We start from the raw sequence: 20,714 nt of genomic DNA on the forward strand, positions 1-20,714 counted from the left end.
TTAAAGCCATGTTGACTACTGTTCATTAGGTTATTTTTAATTTTATTGTTGATAATTGATTTATTATTTTACCTAGAATTGAGTAGGTCAGTAGTTGCTAGTGTCTTGTTAGGACCAATCCCTGCATGAGGTTTCCCAATGTATTACAGTTCCAGATGGGATACCCCAAATCGTTAAGCTCGTGGGTGAGGAAGGATTAACTGTGCACACCCCTAGCCCCCCATCTCCAAGTTGGTTGCAACAAGGTACATTTTTAAAAAAGACCCTTCCCCTGTGAATGCTTTTCTCCCAGTCCAAATGAATTTATGTGTTAAATGGAACCAATTTAACCAGAGTTTCTTGAATTAACAAAAAAGTGTGTATTAAATGGTAAACGCGAAAAGTGATAATAACATAACACGCCTTAATAGATTAGAAATGAGATTGGAGTCAAAAAAAGATAAGTTTTAAAAAAAAGTGCATACATATGTCTCTGAAGAACGTGGATAATGCCAGTAATAGAGATGTATGCAGGTAACTGGTTGATTTTGAGATACTCGGCTTTGCAGTTAAGCTGAAAGGCCTTTGTATTATTTCCTCTGGAGACTGTGATTTCATTTGCATCCTGATGTCCAACAAAGAGAGAGAGAGACTTTTCTTTTACATGTAATGCAGAGATGACTAAGATCAGCTCTCAGTAATAAGTTCTTAGCTGTGACCATCATGACAGACGGACCAGGATTGAAATTGGCTTATAACACCCATTCTTGTGTATTCTTGAAAACAGAAAGCACCAATGTTTCTTGCCTAGACTGATCTCTTTTCTCCCATCATTTTCACAGTCTGAGGTGACTCACAAGAGGTTGCGATTCAGTTTTTCTCCATTTGAAGTCCTTCTCTCTGAAATTTCCTTGACACCCATCTGGTGTGACATTCCATCTTCTTGATTGAGGCTGAAGACAATCTACACAAGCCTTGCAGGCAATTACTGAATTTCATTGCTCAAAATTTACATTCTTAGCCATTTTCTGGCTATATGACCTCTTTAAGAATTCTCATTGCAATTAAAAGTTCAGTATGCCCGTAGGTGATCTGGAATTAACCACTGTGGTAATAATAGTATAATCTATCACTATTTTGAATATGTGCACAATATTATTTGTGCACAAATGCTTTCAATCTGTTAGGACCTACATTGTGTATTTACTCGCTCATAGTGTTTGTCATCAGTTTCTTCCATAGTCTTTCTCAGCGCTCTAGTATAAATCTCACCTGCCTCAGGGATGTATTTGCTTTAAGCCCTTTAAACTTGTCTTGGACCTTCATTTCAATTGTAAAGAAATAAATAAAATTAATATTGCTAGAGGCATGTCATCTTTGATATTCTTCCCCCAAGTAGTACTTGGAGTTCAGGTCAATAAAATCTACTCATTAAAAATCTAAAAAAAAAGTGCTTTTGAAAGGATAATATTTTGGAATACTGATAACCACATTCAATTCTGTTAGTGACATCTCGGGCCATTCTAAGATACTAATTCTATCACTATTTATCCTCCTGACAACATAACATGATACCTTTAATTACTTCAGCGCACTTTTATCGAAGAAAATTTACAATTTTGCTTTTGTTTTGTTTCAGTTAAGGGGGATTATTTTAATGAAACAGTGTTTGATTGTCTCACTTTGCTTGTTTAAAAGCACAAGTGTGTAAATTGGCAAAGAGAAACATAATATTAATATTAAATGCAAAAGACAAAGGACATGGGAATATGCAGCTCATTATGAGAGCAAGCTTAGGGTTTAAAGCCTGTGACATCCCTCTATTGTTTGAGTCTTGTCAGTTTTACTGTATCTTTGTGACATGATCTCATTGCGAGGACAATAGCTCGTAGTTCATCTTCTGCTTCATCTCCTTCTAAACGGTGTTTTCTAAACAGTTTTATTTAAGAAAATGCTCCTTCTCATCAAAGTTAGACTGTAATAACTGCTTTTTCCTTTATGTTTCAATTTTAGCTCAAACCACACCAGCAACACTCCTACTCCACTGAAATGAAAGATACTCTAACTCACGTGCGACTAACAATTAAACCAGATGGTGGAATCAGTCGGATGCGGCTCTTGGGATATCCATGCCCTCTGCCCTCAGGAACCCTGTGAAAAGAACCTTTGCAAGTGCATTGCAATTTTTTCTCTCAATTACATTAATTTTTCTGGAAATCTACTTATGCTAGATTGCCAGCTTTTTTTTTTGTTTCGGTTTGTCTTGCGCCATTGGTATTACAAAATTATTGGCTTCTTGTGAGGAAGCTAGAAGACTGAAGTTATCAGGGAAATCTCTCAAATCCCAATTATGTTGTTTCTATTACTGCAATACAGTTGTGAAGGCAATGAACCTATATGAAATCTTAGCTAGTCTTATTTTATAATTTATAAATAATGTGTTCAAATATCTCTGCAAATCCTGGTATCAATCTCTGCTGACTTGACTAAATTATTTGAGATTGAGGAGGTTCCCTTCATTTGAGTAAAATGAAGAAGTCTCTGTGTCATAATGCACAGCTGTCAAGGGTAGAATTGGCCAATACCCATGGCTTGTTTGATTTGTAATGACCATGCCTATCAATTCAATTTTAAGGGGTCTATTAACCCCCACCCCTTGCAAGGAGAGCTGAACAGACCCAAACAATGCCAAAAATCTTCAGGGATTCAGTGGAATGGTATGTCTGTTTTTACCTAGCGATGTCTGAGGGATTGTGTTTGGGGTAATCCCTCCTTCATATCATCTATTGATGGTGGGGAAGTTCTACCTTAAATGGACTCCTAAAGAAGTGGCAAATGCCAGGCTTTGGCACATTCAAGATAAACTTAAATCCCCATCATATCTCCATACTTTTGTCTGAATTATTTCAGAACTGAATGGGATGCATGCAGGTTTTTGGAGTCTCTTTTACTCTTAAGCAATATTTGATAACATTCTCTAAATTGAAATGTAGATACTGTGAATGTATGCATTTGGCCAGTTGAGGGCCACAAGTTACTGGCAGTGGTATCATTGTACAATTAGTTAAACACTGGTACAACATTCATCTCTGCTATTTTTAATGGAGATGTTAGGGATCAATGGTTGTCTTAACAGTTTAAAGAAAGAAATATGCTACAAGTATGTTTATGAAATAATATAAACAACTGTAACTTCCAGCCTACTACTCCCTTCCTCGTGTAAAATGTACAATCTTGACACATGGTAGACAACATTAATTACTTTCAATAGTTTAATCATCTCTTTATTATTGGGGATATTTTACTTTCTTTAAATATCTGATCAGTACTCTGGGGTTGGTGGCAATACAATTTAAACAGAAACTAGAAACCTTTGTTTAAAATTGTTTGTGCTTTAAAGAAATCACCAATTACGACTGTGTATTAAATGTTATGTGGATGGCATCTGTGTTAACATTTAATTGGATGATTTTTGATGAAATGATCAAAGAGGAGGCATAAAATAAAGATGAATAACTGAATACGCATTAATTGTCTTATTTGTCAATGATGACAGTGCTATTTTTCAGCTGAGACACTAAATTGAGGATTCCTTGCACCTTTCATGTAGATGTAAAATATCCAGTAAGATTCAATGAAAAGCAGGAGAACCCTAACTAACATTTGACTTGCAAGTAGTAACTGAAATAATCAGTAATTATTGCTGTTTGTGAGAACTTGCTGTGAGCAAATTGGCATTCATATTTCCTATGTTACACATCACAATTGCACTTAAAAACAATATAATTAGTATTAAGATAACACAGTGTGGAGTTGGTGGAGCACAGCAGGCCAGGCAGCATCAGAGGAGCAGGAAAGCTGACAGTTTGGGTTGGGACACTTCCCCATTTCTAAAGAAAGGTCCTGATCCAAAACATCAGCATTCCTGCTCCTCTGATGTTGCCTGGCCTGCTGTGTTCCTCCAGCTCCACGCTGTGTTATCTATGACTCCAGCATCGGCAGTTCTTACTGTCTCATAATTAGTTTTAAAGCACTTTGGGAAGCTTTGAGGTCACGAAATATCATGTATGATGTAAGCCTTTCTGTGATGAATGTACCTGTGAGGGAAAAAGTCCTGTCAGGCTGACTGAATAACCTGATTGGCCTTTACAACTTGCACAATTTTCCACATTTTCAGCTGTTTGGCTGAAGTGTTATTTTCTCATTGCCTCTGCCTTTCAGACAGGAAAGAAAGCTGGAGAAAGAGGAAACAAACAGATATATCAGTTTTACTGCACAGCTTGGCTAAGTCAATGGCTGATGAAATAAAAACTGAGGGTTATGTTCCACTGATTGTGTTTCAGGTTTGCTGAAGAAACATGTGAACTTTGTATATGACAAAGAGATCAAGTTTTTCTCCAGGATGAGAAAAAGGCTCTTATAAAGTTGTGGATTCAGGAGTTACTCATTAACTGAAGGTGTGCAGGGCTAAATAATGCAAGCATTTTAATTTCAATGTTGAGTGATGTAAAATCACAATTTTATTTGGATCTCTAGAATGATAAGCAGGGGGTAATTGTGTTCTGTTTAGTTATTCTGTGTATTTTCAGTGGATGGAGATTTCCTTTAAAATTTCCAGAACATTTAATATGAAAACAATGTAAATCACTCACCTACAATTGAAGAGTCATTACTTTTCTGGATGAACATTGAATTCCATCTACTACAAGCAAGAGAAGGTCCTCTTTGAGAGAATTGGAAGGATGCCAAGCTCGTTAAGAAAATTCACCCAGGTTTGGCTTATATCCTTATTTTGACTTCTTAGGATATATGAGCCAGACAAGATTTGCATGAAAATCCATATGCATTAGGCATTTTATGACGTTGTAACTTCGATATTAGTTTGTAGAGTCATGGAAATTTCTCTACCAGGGTTATGGAAGTAACCTTGAGCATTGACTTTAAAACACAGAATTGCAAAATGTAACCACGAATTAGTTCAACAAATATCCTTTGTGGAAAAAAGTGCTTTCACATTTACGTGACATTTTGCCGTTCATGCAAAGAGCATAGAAACCATAAGTAGCAATCAGCATGACTTTTCAAGCAATAGGTCATGCCTCACTAATCTACTGGAATTCTTTGAGGAGGTAACTGAAATGAGAGGTGGAAAGTTAGCCAATGGCTTTATGATATGTGCACTTTCAGAAAGCACTTGATGAGGCTCTTTATTTCAGACAATTACAGAAGGTAGTAAACCTTGAATCGAACAGCACATTAGTTTGGGGAATTGGCTAGACAATAGAATACAGAAGGTGATGAGTAAAATACTCCATGTGCTGAAAACTAAAAACCATAAAATGCTGTCACTATAAAGCAGATTAGACAGCATCAGTGAATGAACAAGCAAAATGATGTTTCAGGTTAAGATCTTATTAACACATCAATAAGTTCATCATGCGTTCCACCCATGGATGGAACTTTTGCAAATTGAAGTACAATCAAATTCCACATCTGTGCTCCTGGTTCTATGGGCTAGGAGCACATAAGGTAGATACTTAATCCTCGATCTTTTGTGTCAGAATCTGCTGTGGGCCTCTGTTGTTCTGATTATTTATATGTGCAGCAGATACTTGCAGTATAGTCATTACTTCTGGATGTCAGCTCAGAAATGTGAGGACTTACTGAGTGGAATTGTCACTTGCCGAAAGGAGTGGTGGGGAAGGTGGCAGGAGAGGAAGATAATTGGGCAGCTGGTATCGGAAAGATACCCACCATCTTCTTGCCAACTCTGGGACCCCCAGCTCAACTTCAAGATATTTTCCAAACAATATGCTCAGGGTTACTATTTCACATCTCTGGAGTCAGTGGGACTTGAATGCAAGCCTCTTCTGCCCAGAAGGAGGGACTCTACCACTACATCACAAGAATCTTAAGCTCAACTTTAATACCCGGCTACCAATTAAGGCCCTTAAATGATCAATTAATGACCACGTAAGGGGCTCTTCATGCGAGGGGCTGTGATTCTCTGTTCCTGGCAAGTTTTAATGATTGGTAAAACAGAGTGGCCTACTGCCAGCCTAGGGGTATGAGATCCTTGACCTGCCTTTTTCTATGTTTGATCGTTAAGGGAGGGGACAGAGGCTAGCTACTTTATGCTCGTTCTGTCCTTACCCTTGACCTCCAGTATCCTCTCTCTCCTTGTGTCTCTTAACCTGCAGCCCCTACCAGAAGATGTTGCCGACCTTGTCTGCCAGTCCTGGACTTTGGCTTTGCTGTGCCACCGGCAACCGTGGCCTCTGAGGCCACTCTCAGTGGCTGCCATCACAGATTGGCCAATCCAGTGAGGCAGGTCATCAGTGTCCCTTCAAGTGATGCACCAATAGGACCACCAAGTGACCACTTAGGTGCCTGATAGAAATCCAGCCGGCTTACATCCCTGACAGTGAGGAAGTGGATAGTAGAAGAAATGCTTATCCACATTGCAAGGATGTATCATCACATTGACCATGAATAATTCATTCTATGTCAATTAATTTCCATTTGTATAAGTTGGATGAGTAATAATTAATATTCTGCTTTTTATTCATTGAGAGAATATTAACACAAATGGATGAGTATAGTATATTGCTGTTTGTAATTTTGATTATTAAGATTAATACTATTCAATCATACAATTGTGATGTCAAAAAGACCTTTAGTTGAATAATGCCAGATTCCACCTTTTGTCTTTACTCATGGTGTTTCATAATAATGTGTACAGAACTCAACTGTTTGTAATATTTATTAATAACTTAGGTAACATAATAGAGAGCCACATATCCAATTTGCTTGTTGCACAAAGATAGGGTGGCATAGTTGGTGTTGTAGATTGGAGCATAAAATTACAAAGAGATATCAATAGATTAAGTAGATGGGTGAAGCTATGGCAGACAGATTTCAATACAGGTCAATATGAAGTCATCCACTTAAGAATTAATAATGATCAAATGATTTCTTAACACCGTAAAGTTGGGAATAATGGAGATTCTAAGAAATGTCAAGATCTGTTAATACACACCATGTGTACAGATACAAAATGTAATAAAAACACTAATAGAATGTCAGCCTTTATATGTAAAGGACTAGAATATAAAAAGGAAGTACAATTGTCCAAATCTATTCAAAGTCATCATTATGCCACATCAGCAGGATTCTGTACAATTCTTGACATTTTTCCTTAGAATGATAAGTTGACCTTGGAAGGAATTCAATGCAGTTTCACCAGACTTCAATGGTTAAATGAAGAAGAAATTACAGAAACTGGTTTTATTTTCCTTTGAATATAAAAGGTTAAATGACTCAGGTCACATAAAATGAATTGATAGAGCAGAACAAAACTTCTGCTAATGGAGGAGTCAAAGACATACCTTGAAACCACAGCAAGGTCATTAAGGAGAAAATTCAAAGACAACTTTCCTGTGTAATTCTCATCCAAGTGTGGAGACATCTTCCACAAAATACCATAAATTAGTAATTTCAAATCTGTGATTAACAGATTTTTGCCAGTCAAGGGTATTAAGGAACGTAAAACTAAGATAGATAAATACAGTTGGGGTACATATCAACCAAGATCATATTGAACAGTGAAACAGGCTTAAGGGGCTGAATGGCCAGCTCAGGTGCCTGTGTTACTTGCAGTTTCTGGAGCATAGCCTGCATACGATTTTATCTTGACTTCTTTCATCCATTTAGTTCAGCCAACGTGAGACATTCAATCAGATGCATGAATGTAGTAAGGCTTAATTTTCAGGATATCAGTAACATCTTGGGCATATATGATTTGAACTTTTGGTTTGGATGGTGCATTGCAACCCGTAAACACATTTTCCTATTAATTGATCACAGAACAGCAATTCTGAGATGTTTACAGCCCAGTGGTCTAATTTTATCTGAAGGATGAAATGTGATAACAGGAACAGAAAATGGTAATGGCACACCAAAACAGATTATAATTAAGGAATGGTATAATGAATAGGTTCGGGATCTCACAACCTTTGTCACCATGGTGTGCCTCGTTGTTTACCTTGGTGTCCCGCAGACTACATGTATACAGTTAGAGTGCAAAGCTTTAATCCTCTGCCAAACCAGGGACACATTTAATTTGATTGACTTTACACAGAAATCACTTTCCCATCCCTAAAACTAAAGATGAATTTAGACTTTTTCTACCAAATGAGAAATAGCACTGAGCTCAGATCACACTCCTTGAATTTCAATCCACCTTTCTAAATGCAAATAATAATGTGTTTAAGAGTTTGTATTGGGAGTCAGGTATTGTGATATTGTGGGGCATTTACGTTGCATGAGCTGTGGCTTACGTGACCCTGGAATAAAGTATTTACACTCTAAAGACAGCAAAAACCAACTCACAAATGATATATATTTAAAGGCAAGCTCCACATTCCCTGTGAGAGTTTCACATTTGCCTTCCTCCATTGATCTGTGTAGAATTCCTTGTCAATATTTTACATTTTGCATTTCAACTGATTTTTTTTAACCTTTTCTATTAATATTGTTTTAAAGATGACAATTTAAGATTTAAATCCTTAGCAGTTTACTTATAAACTAAAACAGGATCATTTCTCACTGTTGTATTCTTTCTGGCAGCACTTGAGAATAAGCTGCAGCTTGACTGTGTGTCCTGTAAGTTGTGTAGCATTCATTTGGACATGGTCATCCATGCTCAGACATGTAAGAGATGGAGAGGTAAGCATAAACTTTACCTGCACTAAATAATCTAGTGATATGCTCTTAGACAACAAAGTGAAATATTCAACCCTGACTATTGCCGTATAACATGACCAACACATAAAATGGAGTAATGCAAAGAGACAATCGGAATAAAAAAAAGTAATTAATCACAGATGTTGAGTTCCTGACTGCATGACTAGACATGGTATGAATAATGGATGTATATGAAAAATTAATATCTCTATGAAAGGATACAATGACACTATCTGATTCAATTCAGTGTCCATTCTAAACTTAAACTGGCTCAGTAGGAGACTGATAAAAGTCCGTAGGATGTATGACTGCAGTAAATTCCAGAGATAACAAAGTGTAGAACTGGATGAACGCAGCAGGCCAAGTAGCATCATAGGAGCAGGAGGCTGACGTTTCGGGCCTGGACCCTAAATTTCATGCCGGTTATAGCTTGTGTTTCATTATCATCAGTGACCTCCAGACTGATGGAATTTGGCATAGCCATTTGTACAGATCTGACAACTTCATTGAAGGCCTTAGTATTCATTTTACACCATCTGAAATTTCATTGCTGCGCTTTGGATGCGAACCACTGAATAGTGAGATCAATAAGCAAAGTGCTATTAGCACTGATGATGTGTTGCTTTGTTTGATACTACAGCAGTCTGAGTCTCTGTTTGTTTAAAGCATGCAAATGCAATTCCGAAAGTGTATTTTCCTGCAATGTAACCGGCTTGGATTGTGTACAAAATCAAAATCTAAAGTTTTTTTTTGTTGTTTTACATGGTGAAAATGAGTAATTAAAAATAATTTTAGTCAGTCTTTTGGGCTGCTGAGATTTAGTTTGTAGTCATTTGTGGACGATCCACAAGCTGGTGAGGCAAAACTTCTGCTGACATCAATATAAACACATCTTTTAAGTGTCAGAATGAATTAAATGTGCCCTTGACTGTGCAGCCGAGCTGATTGTACATTTCAGCTGAGAGACATATTACAATTTCTGAATAGGAGTGAACAAACTGGAACCTTCTCATCGTTCAATAGCTGTGAAAATTTTCAATTCGATTTCAGTATAAACTTTAGCAAAATAATAATGAGGAACTACAGCAAAAATGAAGGCAGAAATTCTGCAGCTTACCTCACGTTCTCAGCTTTGAGGTGACAAAAACGTAACTTGGCAGGATTTCTATCATTGTTTTGCCCCTTTGTTCACCGTGTCATATTTGATTATTTTACCTGCAGTGACAAAACAGGTCGGTCCACATCACTGAGGGGCAGAGGTCAAGGGCGCTTTCTCCTTTGAAAAATGGTCATCAGAGTCCCAAGCCAGGTCAAAGGAAGGTGAGCTGAGAAAGATATAAGGAAAATGGAGACACAGTTTACTAAAGGTCAATTGTCATGATGGTGATAAAATATAGATAATAAATGTTCAAATTCTATCATTTGGTTTTTATATCTGAGACTTTCATCAACTGACATTTTTTTTTAAAAAGAAATATGGACCTAACATGACTGCAGTGATCACCTAGCCACAAATTGTGGCAAGTTCAGGAAATCAATGTTGTATAAACAAAATCATCTGAACTGAAATTACTATTTTCTTCAAAGATATGGAAATTGTCAACTGAGTCAGACAGCAAGAAACTGGCACTTTCTGGTTTAGTTTACATTTGTTCAATATGTGTGACTTATCATTCATGGAGTATTGCCGCAACTATCCAGTTTAGAACCCAGACTTGGGGACACACAAATGAACCATATTTCAGCAGCTGTTTGATGAAGCAGCAGTGAGAGAGAAAGAAAAACAGATTAGTAACAACAAAACTGGAAGACCCTTGTTCTCCCTGCTGGCTTGTTTTTACCTCAAAAGCCAAATGATAAAGCAAATTGAAGACACATTCACTCACCAAGAACTCAAGCATTCCATAAATTTTGTCACCACTGAGGATAGAGACCATCAACAAAATCTTCATGGTTCCAACTTGAGGAATCTAAGAACTTTTTAAACTGCATGTGCTTTATGTTCCTGTTGTATTAGACCCTCTTCCCTACGAAACCTTATATCTGTGTTTGATGTCACATTTTATTATTTTTCTTCAGTTAAATAATTTTTAAAAACTTCCTTTTACTCATGGAAACCTAATAACTGGCCACATAATTTTGACTAGCACAATGTTTTAATTGAAGTGCGATAAAATTCCATGCTAAAAAGAACAAAAATTCTTGAATGCAGTCAACTCAGGGGGTTAAAAAGAAGAGTGCTGATTGATAACACAGTGTGGAGCTGGAGGAACACAGTAGGCCAGGCAGCATCAGAGGAGCAGGAAAACTGACCTACTCCTCTGATGCTGCCTGGCCTGCTGTGTTTGTCCAGCACCACACTGTGTTATCTCTGACTCCAGCATTGGCAGTTCTTACTATCTCAGAGTGCTGATTGAGCTTTCTTCGCCTGGTCGTACCACAGTTACTAAAAGCAGTTCTCGAGGAGAGTCATATTTGTCACAAAACAACAACTCAGTTTTTCTCCCCATAGATGCTGCCATACCTGCTGTGTATTTTCTGCACTTTTACTACTAACCACTCCTGTTCTCAACATGGATGAGTCTTCTTATTGCCCTGAAGGACTTCTATTCCTGTTCTTGGAAGACTTAGATTGTCCCTGACAAGAGAATGACAATCGAACACTCTTCTAAGTTTTTCTTTGTTGTGACAGAAAAGTGCAAAAAGCAATACGCAGTAACAGAAAAATGGGCTATCTTAAAAGGTTGGAAACTACAGAGTTTTGGTTCCAAACCAGAATGCGTCTGCTCCCCACTGAAATTATTGTTGAGTTCTGTTCAGGATTGTGGAAACTGTCAGATGTCTTGTCTTGGAAGGGTTTCTTCCACCTCTTCATTAGTCTTCCCAATATTTACAAATACAACCCCTGTCTTCAATCCACGCTGAAAATCAGGTATCAAACTAATCTCTCTGGTGACTAATATTGATTTTGATAAAAACCATTATATTGTTTAGATATTTTTGAGAAAGTGCAGTCCTAAAATGAAAATGAAATGCACTGTGCCTGGCTTATTCACAAACTACAATAGAATGGAACTATTAATTGCCCTGAGCTAAAATGTGCATCTAACCCCTTACTGCAGAGGGCACAGCATAGCCAGCAGCCACTGCTCGTTGAAGATTAGAAGTATTTAAAACACTTTCTAAAATTAATTGCTCTACAGCCTTTAAAATTTAAATCCCCTACTCTGCTGCCTTATCAGTGCTGGGTCAAGGACAAGCAGGCATGCTGTAAAGTGCTGACAAGGCTGGATTCTGTGGATCTTATGAAGGGACATCCAGACAGAGGTCTGTAGACTTCAAACTGCTATCTGCTCATTCCCTATATACCATCAATGATAGAGTACTCAGCACAGAGACCACTCAGTCCATTGAGCTAGCATTGGCTTTTCATCAATGAAAGAGGTATCCAACTTAAGTTCATGCTCTACTCTTTCCCCTGAGTCCTGTATGTTTGGTCTGTTGTTTTGGGGAGGAAAGATAATTATGTTTGATGCCTATAAGGTGGCCTGGAGGCACCATTTTCAACTGCTGCAGCAAAAAAAATCACATCAACAGAATGGCTGAACTTTCTCCTTCTCTACTGTAAACTTCCAAGATGCCATGCAGTACAATCAAATATCAGCATGCAGTGTCATATTGTGTGTCACTGTACATGCATATATCAAATATTTACCTCCACATGAGTTTTCCGCCACAGTGATTGCAATGCACATCTGTCTCTAAGTGAAGCAACATTTGCGCAAGAAAGTTGGAGAAGTTGGGGGGGAAGGTGCTGCGGGGGGTTTGCAGACAGTGGGGTAATGGATGCTATTCTGTACCTAAATATTAATGGGAAATTCAAATCTTTCAATGCTGAGGTAAAGGGAGTTGGTCCAAATAGTTAGCATGCTTGGTTCAGTGCATTATTGGAAGATACAGTCACCTTTCCTTCCCTTGGTATCTGTGGAAAGATAACTTTTCTGATCATAGGCTTGTGTGTGAATGGCCATTTTGGTATTAACTGTAGATGCCTTTCAGCATGGCCGTTGTGCTGATGTTCCTGTGAGTCTGTATTGCTCTGAACTAAACAGAATCTCAGTGGTCTGCCTAACTTCATCAGAAGCATTTGTATGCTTCTTCTGTGAAGGTCAGGACTCTTTGCTCTATCCTACAGATATTTTTCAAATGAAAATAATTCAGGTCCTTTGACAGTTCATATCCTCTGGGCATGCAATGTTCCTTTTAAATCCTTGGTAACATAGTAATAACTGGAAGAAATGTTGTTACACCAGGTTTCCTGAGACTAAAATGGAGCAGCTTTGAGTGTAGCATTCTGCACTTGATTAACTCATCCATCGCAGGTAAAGGCAAGTATGGTTGCCATCTGAAACACATCAGCTCCTTTCATGTAGTAATGAGGGTCCAAGGGGGCTCTTGTTCAAGTCTCACTTGACCCAGAGGTATATATTAAAAATGTGAAAAAATAGTAATGAGGGTCCTGTTTATGAACTCCTCAACACAATTCATCAGCTTTGAGTATAGCAGACACTAGGCATGAACTGCTCAACCAGCAGTTGCCAACAAAAAATAGTTAAGTGTTTGAGATTTAGATTACTTTCTTTCGGAGCTGAAGAAAACACTCATGCTTCTCTGGCTTAACAACAGCACTGAGAGCAACTGCAAGCCTCTGATCGTCCCCTAACCCATTTACCACCCTTACCTTTTCATGTCATAGAATACCCTTCCACACAGCGAAGAATATAATGATATGATGGCAAACGAATACCACGTGAGAGTTATTTTCCTGTTTGGCAACTCAGCACTGGGCAGAGATTTTATTTCTTATGGTTGTTTATTTAAACCTGGCATCTTACATGGCCTGTCGATTCTTGCAGCCTCAAAAATGGACATGGCAGTTCAGATCATTTCCACAACTTGCTGTACCTGCTTCCAACTCCACTGGCCCATGTGCCTGCCCTGAAAAAAAGACAAACCCCACAAGTTATTACACTTCCAAACGCTCCAATCTCGCAGATTTAGGCCTTCTGATTGTCACCATCTGAAGTTCTCAGTCCACTCAACCAATCTCGTACCTCCATTTGGATGCCATTGACTCCAGAAAAATATCTACTCTCTCCCATTTTTTTTTGTTCCCCGGATTTAACTTCCATTTATACTCCTCAAGTCCCAGGGATGAAAACTTGAGCACATCCGATTCTCAACCAATTGAGCTTTCCATTGTAAAAATCTGACTGGACAACACTATTGGCCTTTACTCACCTCAGCCATCCTCTGTTTTTCACCTATCTCTCTTCGTATCCTCCCTGAGCTCACCTATCTATGAATGGCCCTTTGGGCCATATTTCCATGAAACTCCTAGTCACCCTACTTCTGTTCCCCTTCTCCATGCTGGCTGCTGTTCACAATAGTTCTTTCTCCTCATGGATCATCCTCATTCTTTTGCAAGAAATAACTGGCAGGACCTCCTCAGATAAATCCACTCTTGATATTCTGCTATCAGCAGTTGCAGTACAGTGTCCAACTCCCTTTTATCTTCAAATATCTTGAACATGTTAATGTCTTTCAAATCTGCAGGCAGTAATTTGAATTATAAATTACATTGTAAGCTGACTGTAGTGTATTTTCCCACTTCAGTCAGAAAACCCTTGCTTAGTTCCCTTTTGTCTCCCAAATTGTTACCGGAATGAATCAAACATATTGATTCTTAATCCTTCCCTGCATCTACTCTTATCCTCATCTGTGTCCTACTCTTTTATAGAATCGTCCATATATATGTTGATGACATCCAGATCAACCTTGCTACCACACCTTCCAACAGATCCAACACCTCCAAATTGTCTGATATTCAATCTTGCATGAAATGCAATTTCCTGCAATTTTCCAAATTTAGACATTTGGAAGACTGACACCTCCGTCTTTAGCCCCCACCCCAATCTCTGTGTCCCTTCCAACTCCTCACTCTTCCTCCCTGACCACTGTCTCTGTTTGAACCAATCTGTTCCACAGTATCGTCTGGCAGTGTGGGAAAGTTCAATCTTGTCACAATTTTCAAATACAGATGGGTAGATCTCTCCTCATCAGTAAGTTTGTCACGGTTTCCTCTTTACCATGCAACCTTTTGTAAATAAGGTCATGTCTCACTTTCCAGTAGAGAGGAGACCACTTGGCCTGCAGATTTTTCAGTGTGGAGATCTTTCATAAACTCACTAGCTTTAGCTATCAGCCACCAACTATTAAGTGGGGTGTTCTGAGCCCTGCAGTGGTCAAACTGGTTAAGCATTAACAGTGGCTATTTTACTTTCACTCCTGTGCTGCACCAACTCTACCAATGCACACCTGTTGTAGGAATTGATATGTATAATGTAGTCCTTGTTTCCCACTGCCACCTGAAACTGCTGGTGTTGTGTTACATCTCACAGTTTATGTTTAAGAGACATGCTCATGATATCATGAGCATGTACGTGGGCCAGAACAATGGCGGTGGATGAAGAGTGGGCCAGTGAGAGTGTGCCACTGAGGCAACGGTGGTGAGATTGGGCCAGTGGGGTAGCCCAGGGTGGGACTCTGGCAGAGGCATGGCAAGGGCTGGAATACCCTGAGTAGGACTGCAACAGTGGAAAGGAAAGTTGGACTCTCTTAAATAATCTTTTTTTCCTTATCTTATTCTAACTTAACGTGAATGGTGCCACGTATATACAGCAAAGGCAGATACTTTTCACTGTATTTTTACATTGAATACACATGATAATAAATGATTCAATTCAATTGAATTCAATCACTGAATTCCAACAGGTGATCTGAGGAAGTGAAGGTCTCAGACTCCATCTTAACTGAGGCTACTTGCAACATGACATTCTTTTGGAAGCATGCTACTGTTTAAGTAAATAGCTTAAAAAAAGTAACCCTTGTCTACCACATTTCTCTGCATTTTAACAGTTGCTAATATGAAATATTTTAGGTGGCACAGAGGCCACCTTATAAATTGTAAAAATGTAAGTTGTGATTTTTCCCCAAATTTACATTGTAGGTCATGAAATTATCAATTATGCAATGGTGCTTTGTGGAAAAGATCACAGAGCAACCCAATAGATTTTCCCTTTGTTGTGGGAGAAGTTTCTACAATCCTCAGTTCCTCACTGTTTAGAAAATCATTTGTTCTGTTTTTCTTGACCCTCTTGTGGAAGTCTTATACTTTCATACATCGAATTTCACCTGCCACAGTTTTGCTCACTCACCTCATCTTATATCCTTTTGCAACTTTCTGCAGTGCCACCTAACTTGGTGTCCTGAACTATTTGGGATATATTTATTGATGAAAGCAAGAGTATTGGGCCATACATAATTCCCTAAGGGATCCTGGTACTGATGCAATAAGATGTCTGTCCTCTTATCAATGCACAATTAAAATGCTGGAAACAACAGGCAATTATGGCTGCATTTGTTGAAAAAGAAATATGTTAGCCTGCAAGCACTATTATCAGTAATGGGAAAAGTACAAAAAGTAATGGGTTTTGAGGAAATAAAAGTGGGTGAGGTTGGGAGAAGAACAACAGGGAAGGTCTATGATGGTATGAAGGGCAGGAGAGTTTAAGTGACAAATGAGTTCATGAGCAAGGACAGAGGGAATGGTAATGGGACAATTAAAGAAACAAAAGATGGCCACCATCTGAATGCAAAGCCTATACTGGGCTGAGCAAATGCAGACCTTGTTCAGTCTGCAGTCATGTCCCCAAGCTTCCAGATGCCTATCACATCAACTTGTTATTTCTCTTAGCTTTCTATACTTGGCTGCGTAGTGCTCCAGTGAAGTTCCACATAAGTTCAAGAATCAGCACCTCCTCTTTCAGTTTGGAAGTTTGCAGTCTCCTGGGCTCAAATAATTCAGACTGTAGCGTCTGCCCCAGTTTTGTAGCCCATTCTTTTATTTATTTATTTTTAAGAATTGTTTTTATTTCATTTCCTTTACTTTGCATTTGGATGTCAATTATCCTGCAATTTGGATTTCTTCATCTGACCCGTTACCACTCCCTTTAGTCTTACACCACAACAACTTTCATGTTTTAATTTCCCCACCTGATCACAGACATTCCACTTTTGTTCTTCTTCCTACGCTCCACTCTCTTTCTTGTTCCATTCTATTCCATTTCTAACTGTCCCCAGTTCTGATGAAAGACCACAGCCCTGAAATGTTAACTCTATATTTCTGTTTAAACAGATGCCTCTTAACTTGCTGTGTATTGTCAGTATCTTCTGTTTTTTGTTCAGATTTTCAGATAGTTTATCTTTTGCACCATGGCACACACTTGTGGTCTGACATGGTTGTGGAATGAATGTGTTGAACTACTGCTTATCCCAATGCAACTTCTACAAGTCTTTATCTGGCTCCAAGAATATTTGACTCAGTTTTGTGAGAAACTTGTGCAAAGTTGTGTCTAGCTAAACATAGTTGTTATTCCTCCATGAAGAGAAATGATGAAAGGTTAGTTCTGTGTAAAATGAATCATATAGGAGTTTAAATTCCTCTGCTAAAATTTAAAATAAACTAATTGATTCCTGTGTGTAATATTTTTAAAAAGCCATGTTTCTCACTTTGTTAAAGTACCAAAAAAAGAAGAATTTGGTGTCAATCCATAAATCAATGGGTTAAAATTGTATACATGGGAATTTCAAATTAGTCATGGGAATTCTTGATTTCAGCTGATTATAAAAAGAATGTAGTAAGGAAAGGTGAAATGCTTTTTTCAAAGTTCAGTGCTTGAAGCATCCAAGGTAATCCAATACAGCTCTTAATGATTGGTTATGGAATGTGCATCAGAGGTTGAATTTAAGAATTGATGGAACCATCTGAAATCAACTTTATCTTTCATCTAAGTGGTGTTATACCTTGTACCTGTTCCAAGAGAGTTACACATTAATGCAAAGTGCAAAAATGCCATTGTGGCCAATACCCAGTCATTCCAATATGGTTGGGCACAAACTTTAATAATCACTACATACAAGAAAATGTGTGATTCTGGAAGAAAGACCAGGAATCTAAAAAAGCTCAGAATGTGTGTTATGAGTGTCTGTGTGTGGTACTACTGAGAATTCAGATAACAAAAGTGGTTCATATTCTTCACTGGCATCTATCCCAATAAGCTATCTGCAAACATTACACCTGAATAATTAAGTTCTTTCAATCAAGATCCCTAGGTGTGAAATGCAGCATTGGATATAGTTACAGGTGTGATGATCTCTTTCCTGTGCCTTCCTGAAAAAAAAACCTTTTCTTGTTCTTTATAACATTTTGCTCTTAGTGATCTTTGTGAAACAACTGCAATTTTTTTTCCGATTGGTCATGTCACGGTGTAAGTAGAAGTTCTTGAATATTAATGATTATTTTCTGGTGCTTTGAAAAGAATGTTTTTAACCAGGTGTGACTGCATCATTTATTCAAGGACAGATCAATTATTTTCTTCAACCTAATGGGAGTAGTTAACTATTTATGCCAATAACACTCAGTCTGGTGGAACATACATGTTTATAAATGTTTATATATAAGTATTATATATGTATGTATTTATGTATAAACAACAACGATATGTATTAATCAATTTAGCAGAACTTAATGTAACAAAAAAATGTGCTCTGCTACACTTTCATATTACTTCATTTCTTCTGTTGTACTGTGATCCTGATCTGAGAAGGGAGTCAAATGATCTCTCTCAGAGTTTTTGCCCCGTCTCTGTCACTTATTTTTAAAAAAATAATTTTGCATACAAATTTTGACAAGGAGACGGCTAACATATCATTCACATCCTCCACAGGATAGAAGAAAAAGCTGAATGTTGAACATATGTCTTACTTTTCATGTCTTAGTGTCCCCTCACATCTCTGTGCATCTTTATCGGTATTGGTGTATTTGGTCAGTGCTTTTCTGATTTCATTTTTTCACTGTTCCACCTTTGGCAGTCTCCTTACCTTCCTGATTCCTGGCTGTGTTGTAATTGAGACCTCAGTGCATAGGATAACATCAGGGACGTGCGATTTGCAGTTCTAAGAATAGTTCTGCGATTTAGTTTTTTTTTGAAAAGAAAATTGCTTTGATTAGGCATCTAAGAAAAATAATTTTGTCATTGGAAAATGCTTGTTATGGGATAATCAGTTGAAAATTATGGCTGGGACTGAGCAGAAAGCCTATGGTAGTTGTAGCTTAATGTTATTAGAATTTCTCTATGCGTGTAATTGAAAGGGAAATTTGATAAATATTTGAAGCAGTGGAGGCATAAAACTATTGAGAGAGCATAAGGAGTGTGTTCCGTGTTGAATTGTTCCAACAAAATGTTGGTACAGACAAAATGTGCTAAATGACATTCAATGTTGTAAATTTCTTTGGCTCTCTTATTGAAGTATTCTTTTTCTAGTTCTCAAAATTGTAGAACACCTTATTTTCCTCAGTCATTTGTTCTTGCTATGCAGTATAGAATTAAAAATCAAGTGTTGCATACCCTAGACCAAGCATCCTGATTTACCGGTTCACAGTTTAACTTTGGTGATTCATTATGTCACAAGACTTGCCATTTAACTTTTTTAAATTCAAAATGGCCACTAGCCCTCTCATGCACTCCAACATGAAAATAAAAGGAATGACATCAGGCCACTCAGTCCATCACACTCACTGCTTTCCCAGAGTCTGTAGAATCTACTCTATCACTTCAACTTCGTCGCCATTCTGCAAAAATTCTCATCAATTCCCAGGTGTGGTTGAGCAAACGTCTAGGGAAGGTGTGAATTTCCACATGTCTCACAATTGTATGATGTCAAAGGAGCATCTTCTTTGTGAAGTTTGAAAGGCAGCACTCTCAGGTATCAGAAAGCTCATGAAAGGTTGTTAAATATCTACCAATTAAAGTTTAAAGAAAAAACAGAATATATTAACTTCTTTAGTTTACTGCTTAAAACGTTGTTTTCCCAGTCACCATTCCAAACATTGAATTGGGCATAAACGTGTGACAACGTATGAGTTACTAAGCAACAGTGGCCAATGTTACCGATATTCATGCTGCATATTTCTTCACTGACAGTGTCAGTGCAGATCATGTCTCAGTGATTTCACACCTTCTGCTAGCGGTGAATGGACGCCTTTTCTCTGTAAAACGTGACTGCACGTTTTTGTTTTTAAAAAGAACTCTCTGTTGTGTCTGAGATTAAGCGATACAGTCGCGGCCTTGAGCTTGTCAAGTAGGTATTATTTATGTAATAGTTTCTGAGTGAGAAGTTTGTACACAGTGAGGCTGGTCTGTTCTCTCATTGTGCAGCTGTGGATCAGTTTATTAATTATTACTACCTGCTTCAGGACATGCTTTCTCAAACTGGTTTCAGTAACGAAAACGCGGTGACTAAATTTGATTTAAAAATTAATGATTTGCTAATTATCTCCACGTTAGTAGACTTTGGAACATGTTTGGCAAAATAAAGTATAGGAGCCTCCAGCGCTGGGCTCCCACCAGCCACTTGTGTTTAAAGCTGTTGGCTGATATTAAATCATGTCACTGTTACAGTTTTATGAAATTGTTTATCTCCTTCAGTTGAGGATTAAACTTCGTACTGGTATTACTTTGCTGTAAACGAGGTTTTGTTTTTACCCTTCCTGAGGGAGGGATTAATGTCAATCCGCGTGCAATTTGTGCAATGTCTCTGGTCTTTGGTTTTCGGCTGTAGAGTTTCCAGTCAGCCACAAAACCGGAACTCTAGGGAATGCTGATATTGAGCATTTCTTCCAGGATACGCTGGAAAATACAGAAGTCTCAGAACGTCCAAAATTAAACTTTTTATTTTGAAACCCTGAAATCGTCCTAAGGGAATGCTGTTAGACTGAACAATATCAGGGTTAGAGATAGTAGGAACTGCAGATGCTGGAGAATCCGAGACAACAAGGTGCAGGGCTGGATGAACACAGCAGGCCAAGC

General features: G+C 38.1%; 2 protein-coding genes across 2 annotated transcripts in view; both read left to right on the plus strand.

Moving 5' to 3' along the window:
* The window catches only part of allc (allantoicase), a 33,525-nt gene extending 30,025 nt beyond the window's left edge, over window positions 1-3,500 (plus strand). Inside the window, exon 12 of the mRNA XM_020516820.2 lies at window positions 1,993-3,500. Coding sequence (XP_020372409.1) covers window positions 1,993-2,136 — 144 coding nt within the window. The 3' untranslated portion in view covers window positions 2,137-3,500. The remainder of the gene's footprint in view (window positions 1-1,992) is intronic.
* Window positions 3,501-19,814: 16,314 nt separating this feature from the next.
* The window catches only part of LOC109919612 (doublecortin domain-containing protein 2), a 127,251-nt gene continuing 126,351 nt past the window's right edge, over window positions 19,815-20,714 (plus strand). Inside the window, exon 1 of the mRNA XM_048596452.1 lies at window positions 19,815-19,986. The gene's annotated coding sequence lies outside the window, so the exon portion shown is untranslated. The remainder of the gene's footprint in view (window positions 19,987-20,714) is intronic.

The sequence above is a fragment of the Rhincodon typus genome, chromosome 5, assembly GCF_021869965.1.
Source record: "Rhincodon typus isolate 14 chromosome 5, sRhiTyp1.1, whole genome shotgun sequence".
Taxonomy (NCBI): Eukaryota; Metazoa; Chordata; class Chondrichthyes; order Orectolobiformes; family Rhincodontidae; genus Rhincodon; species Rhincodon typus.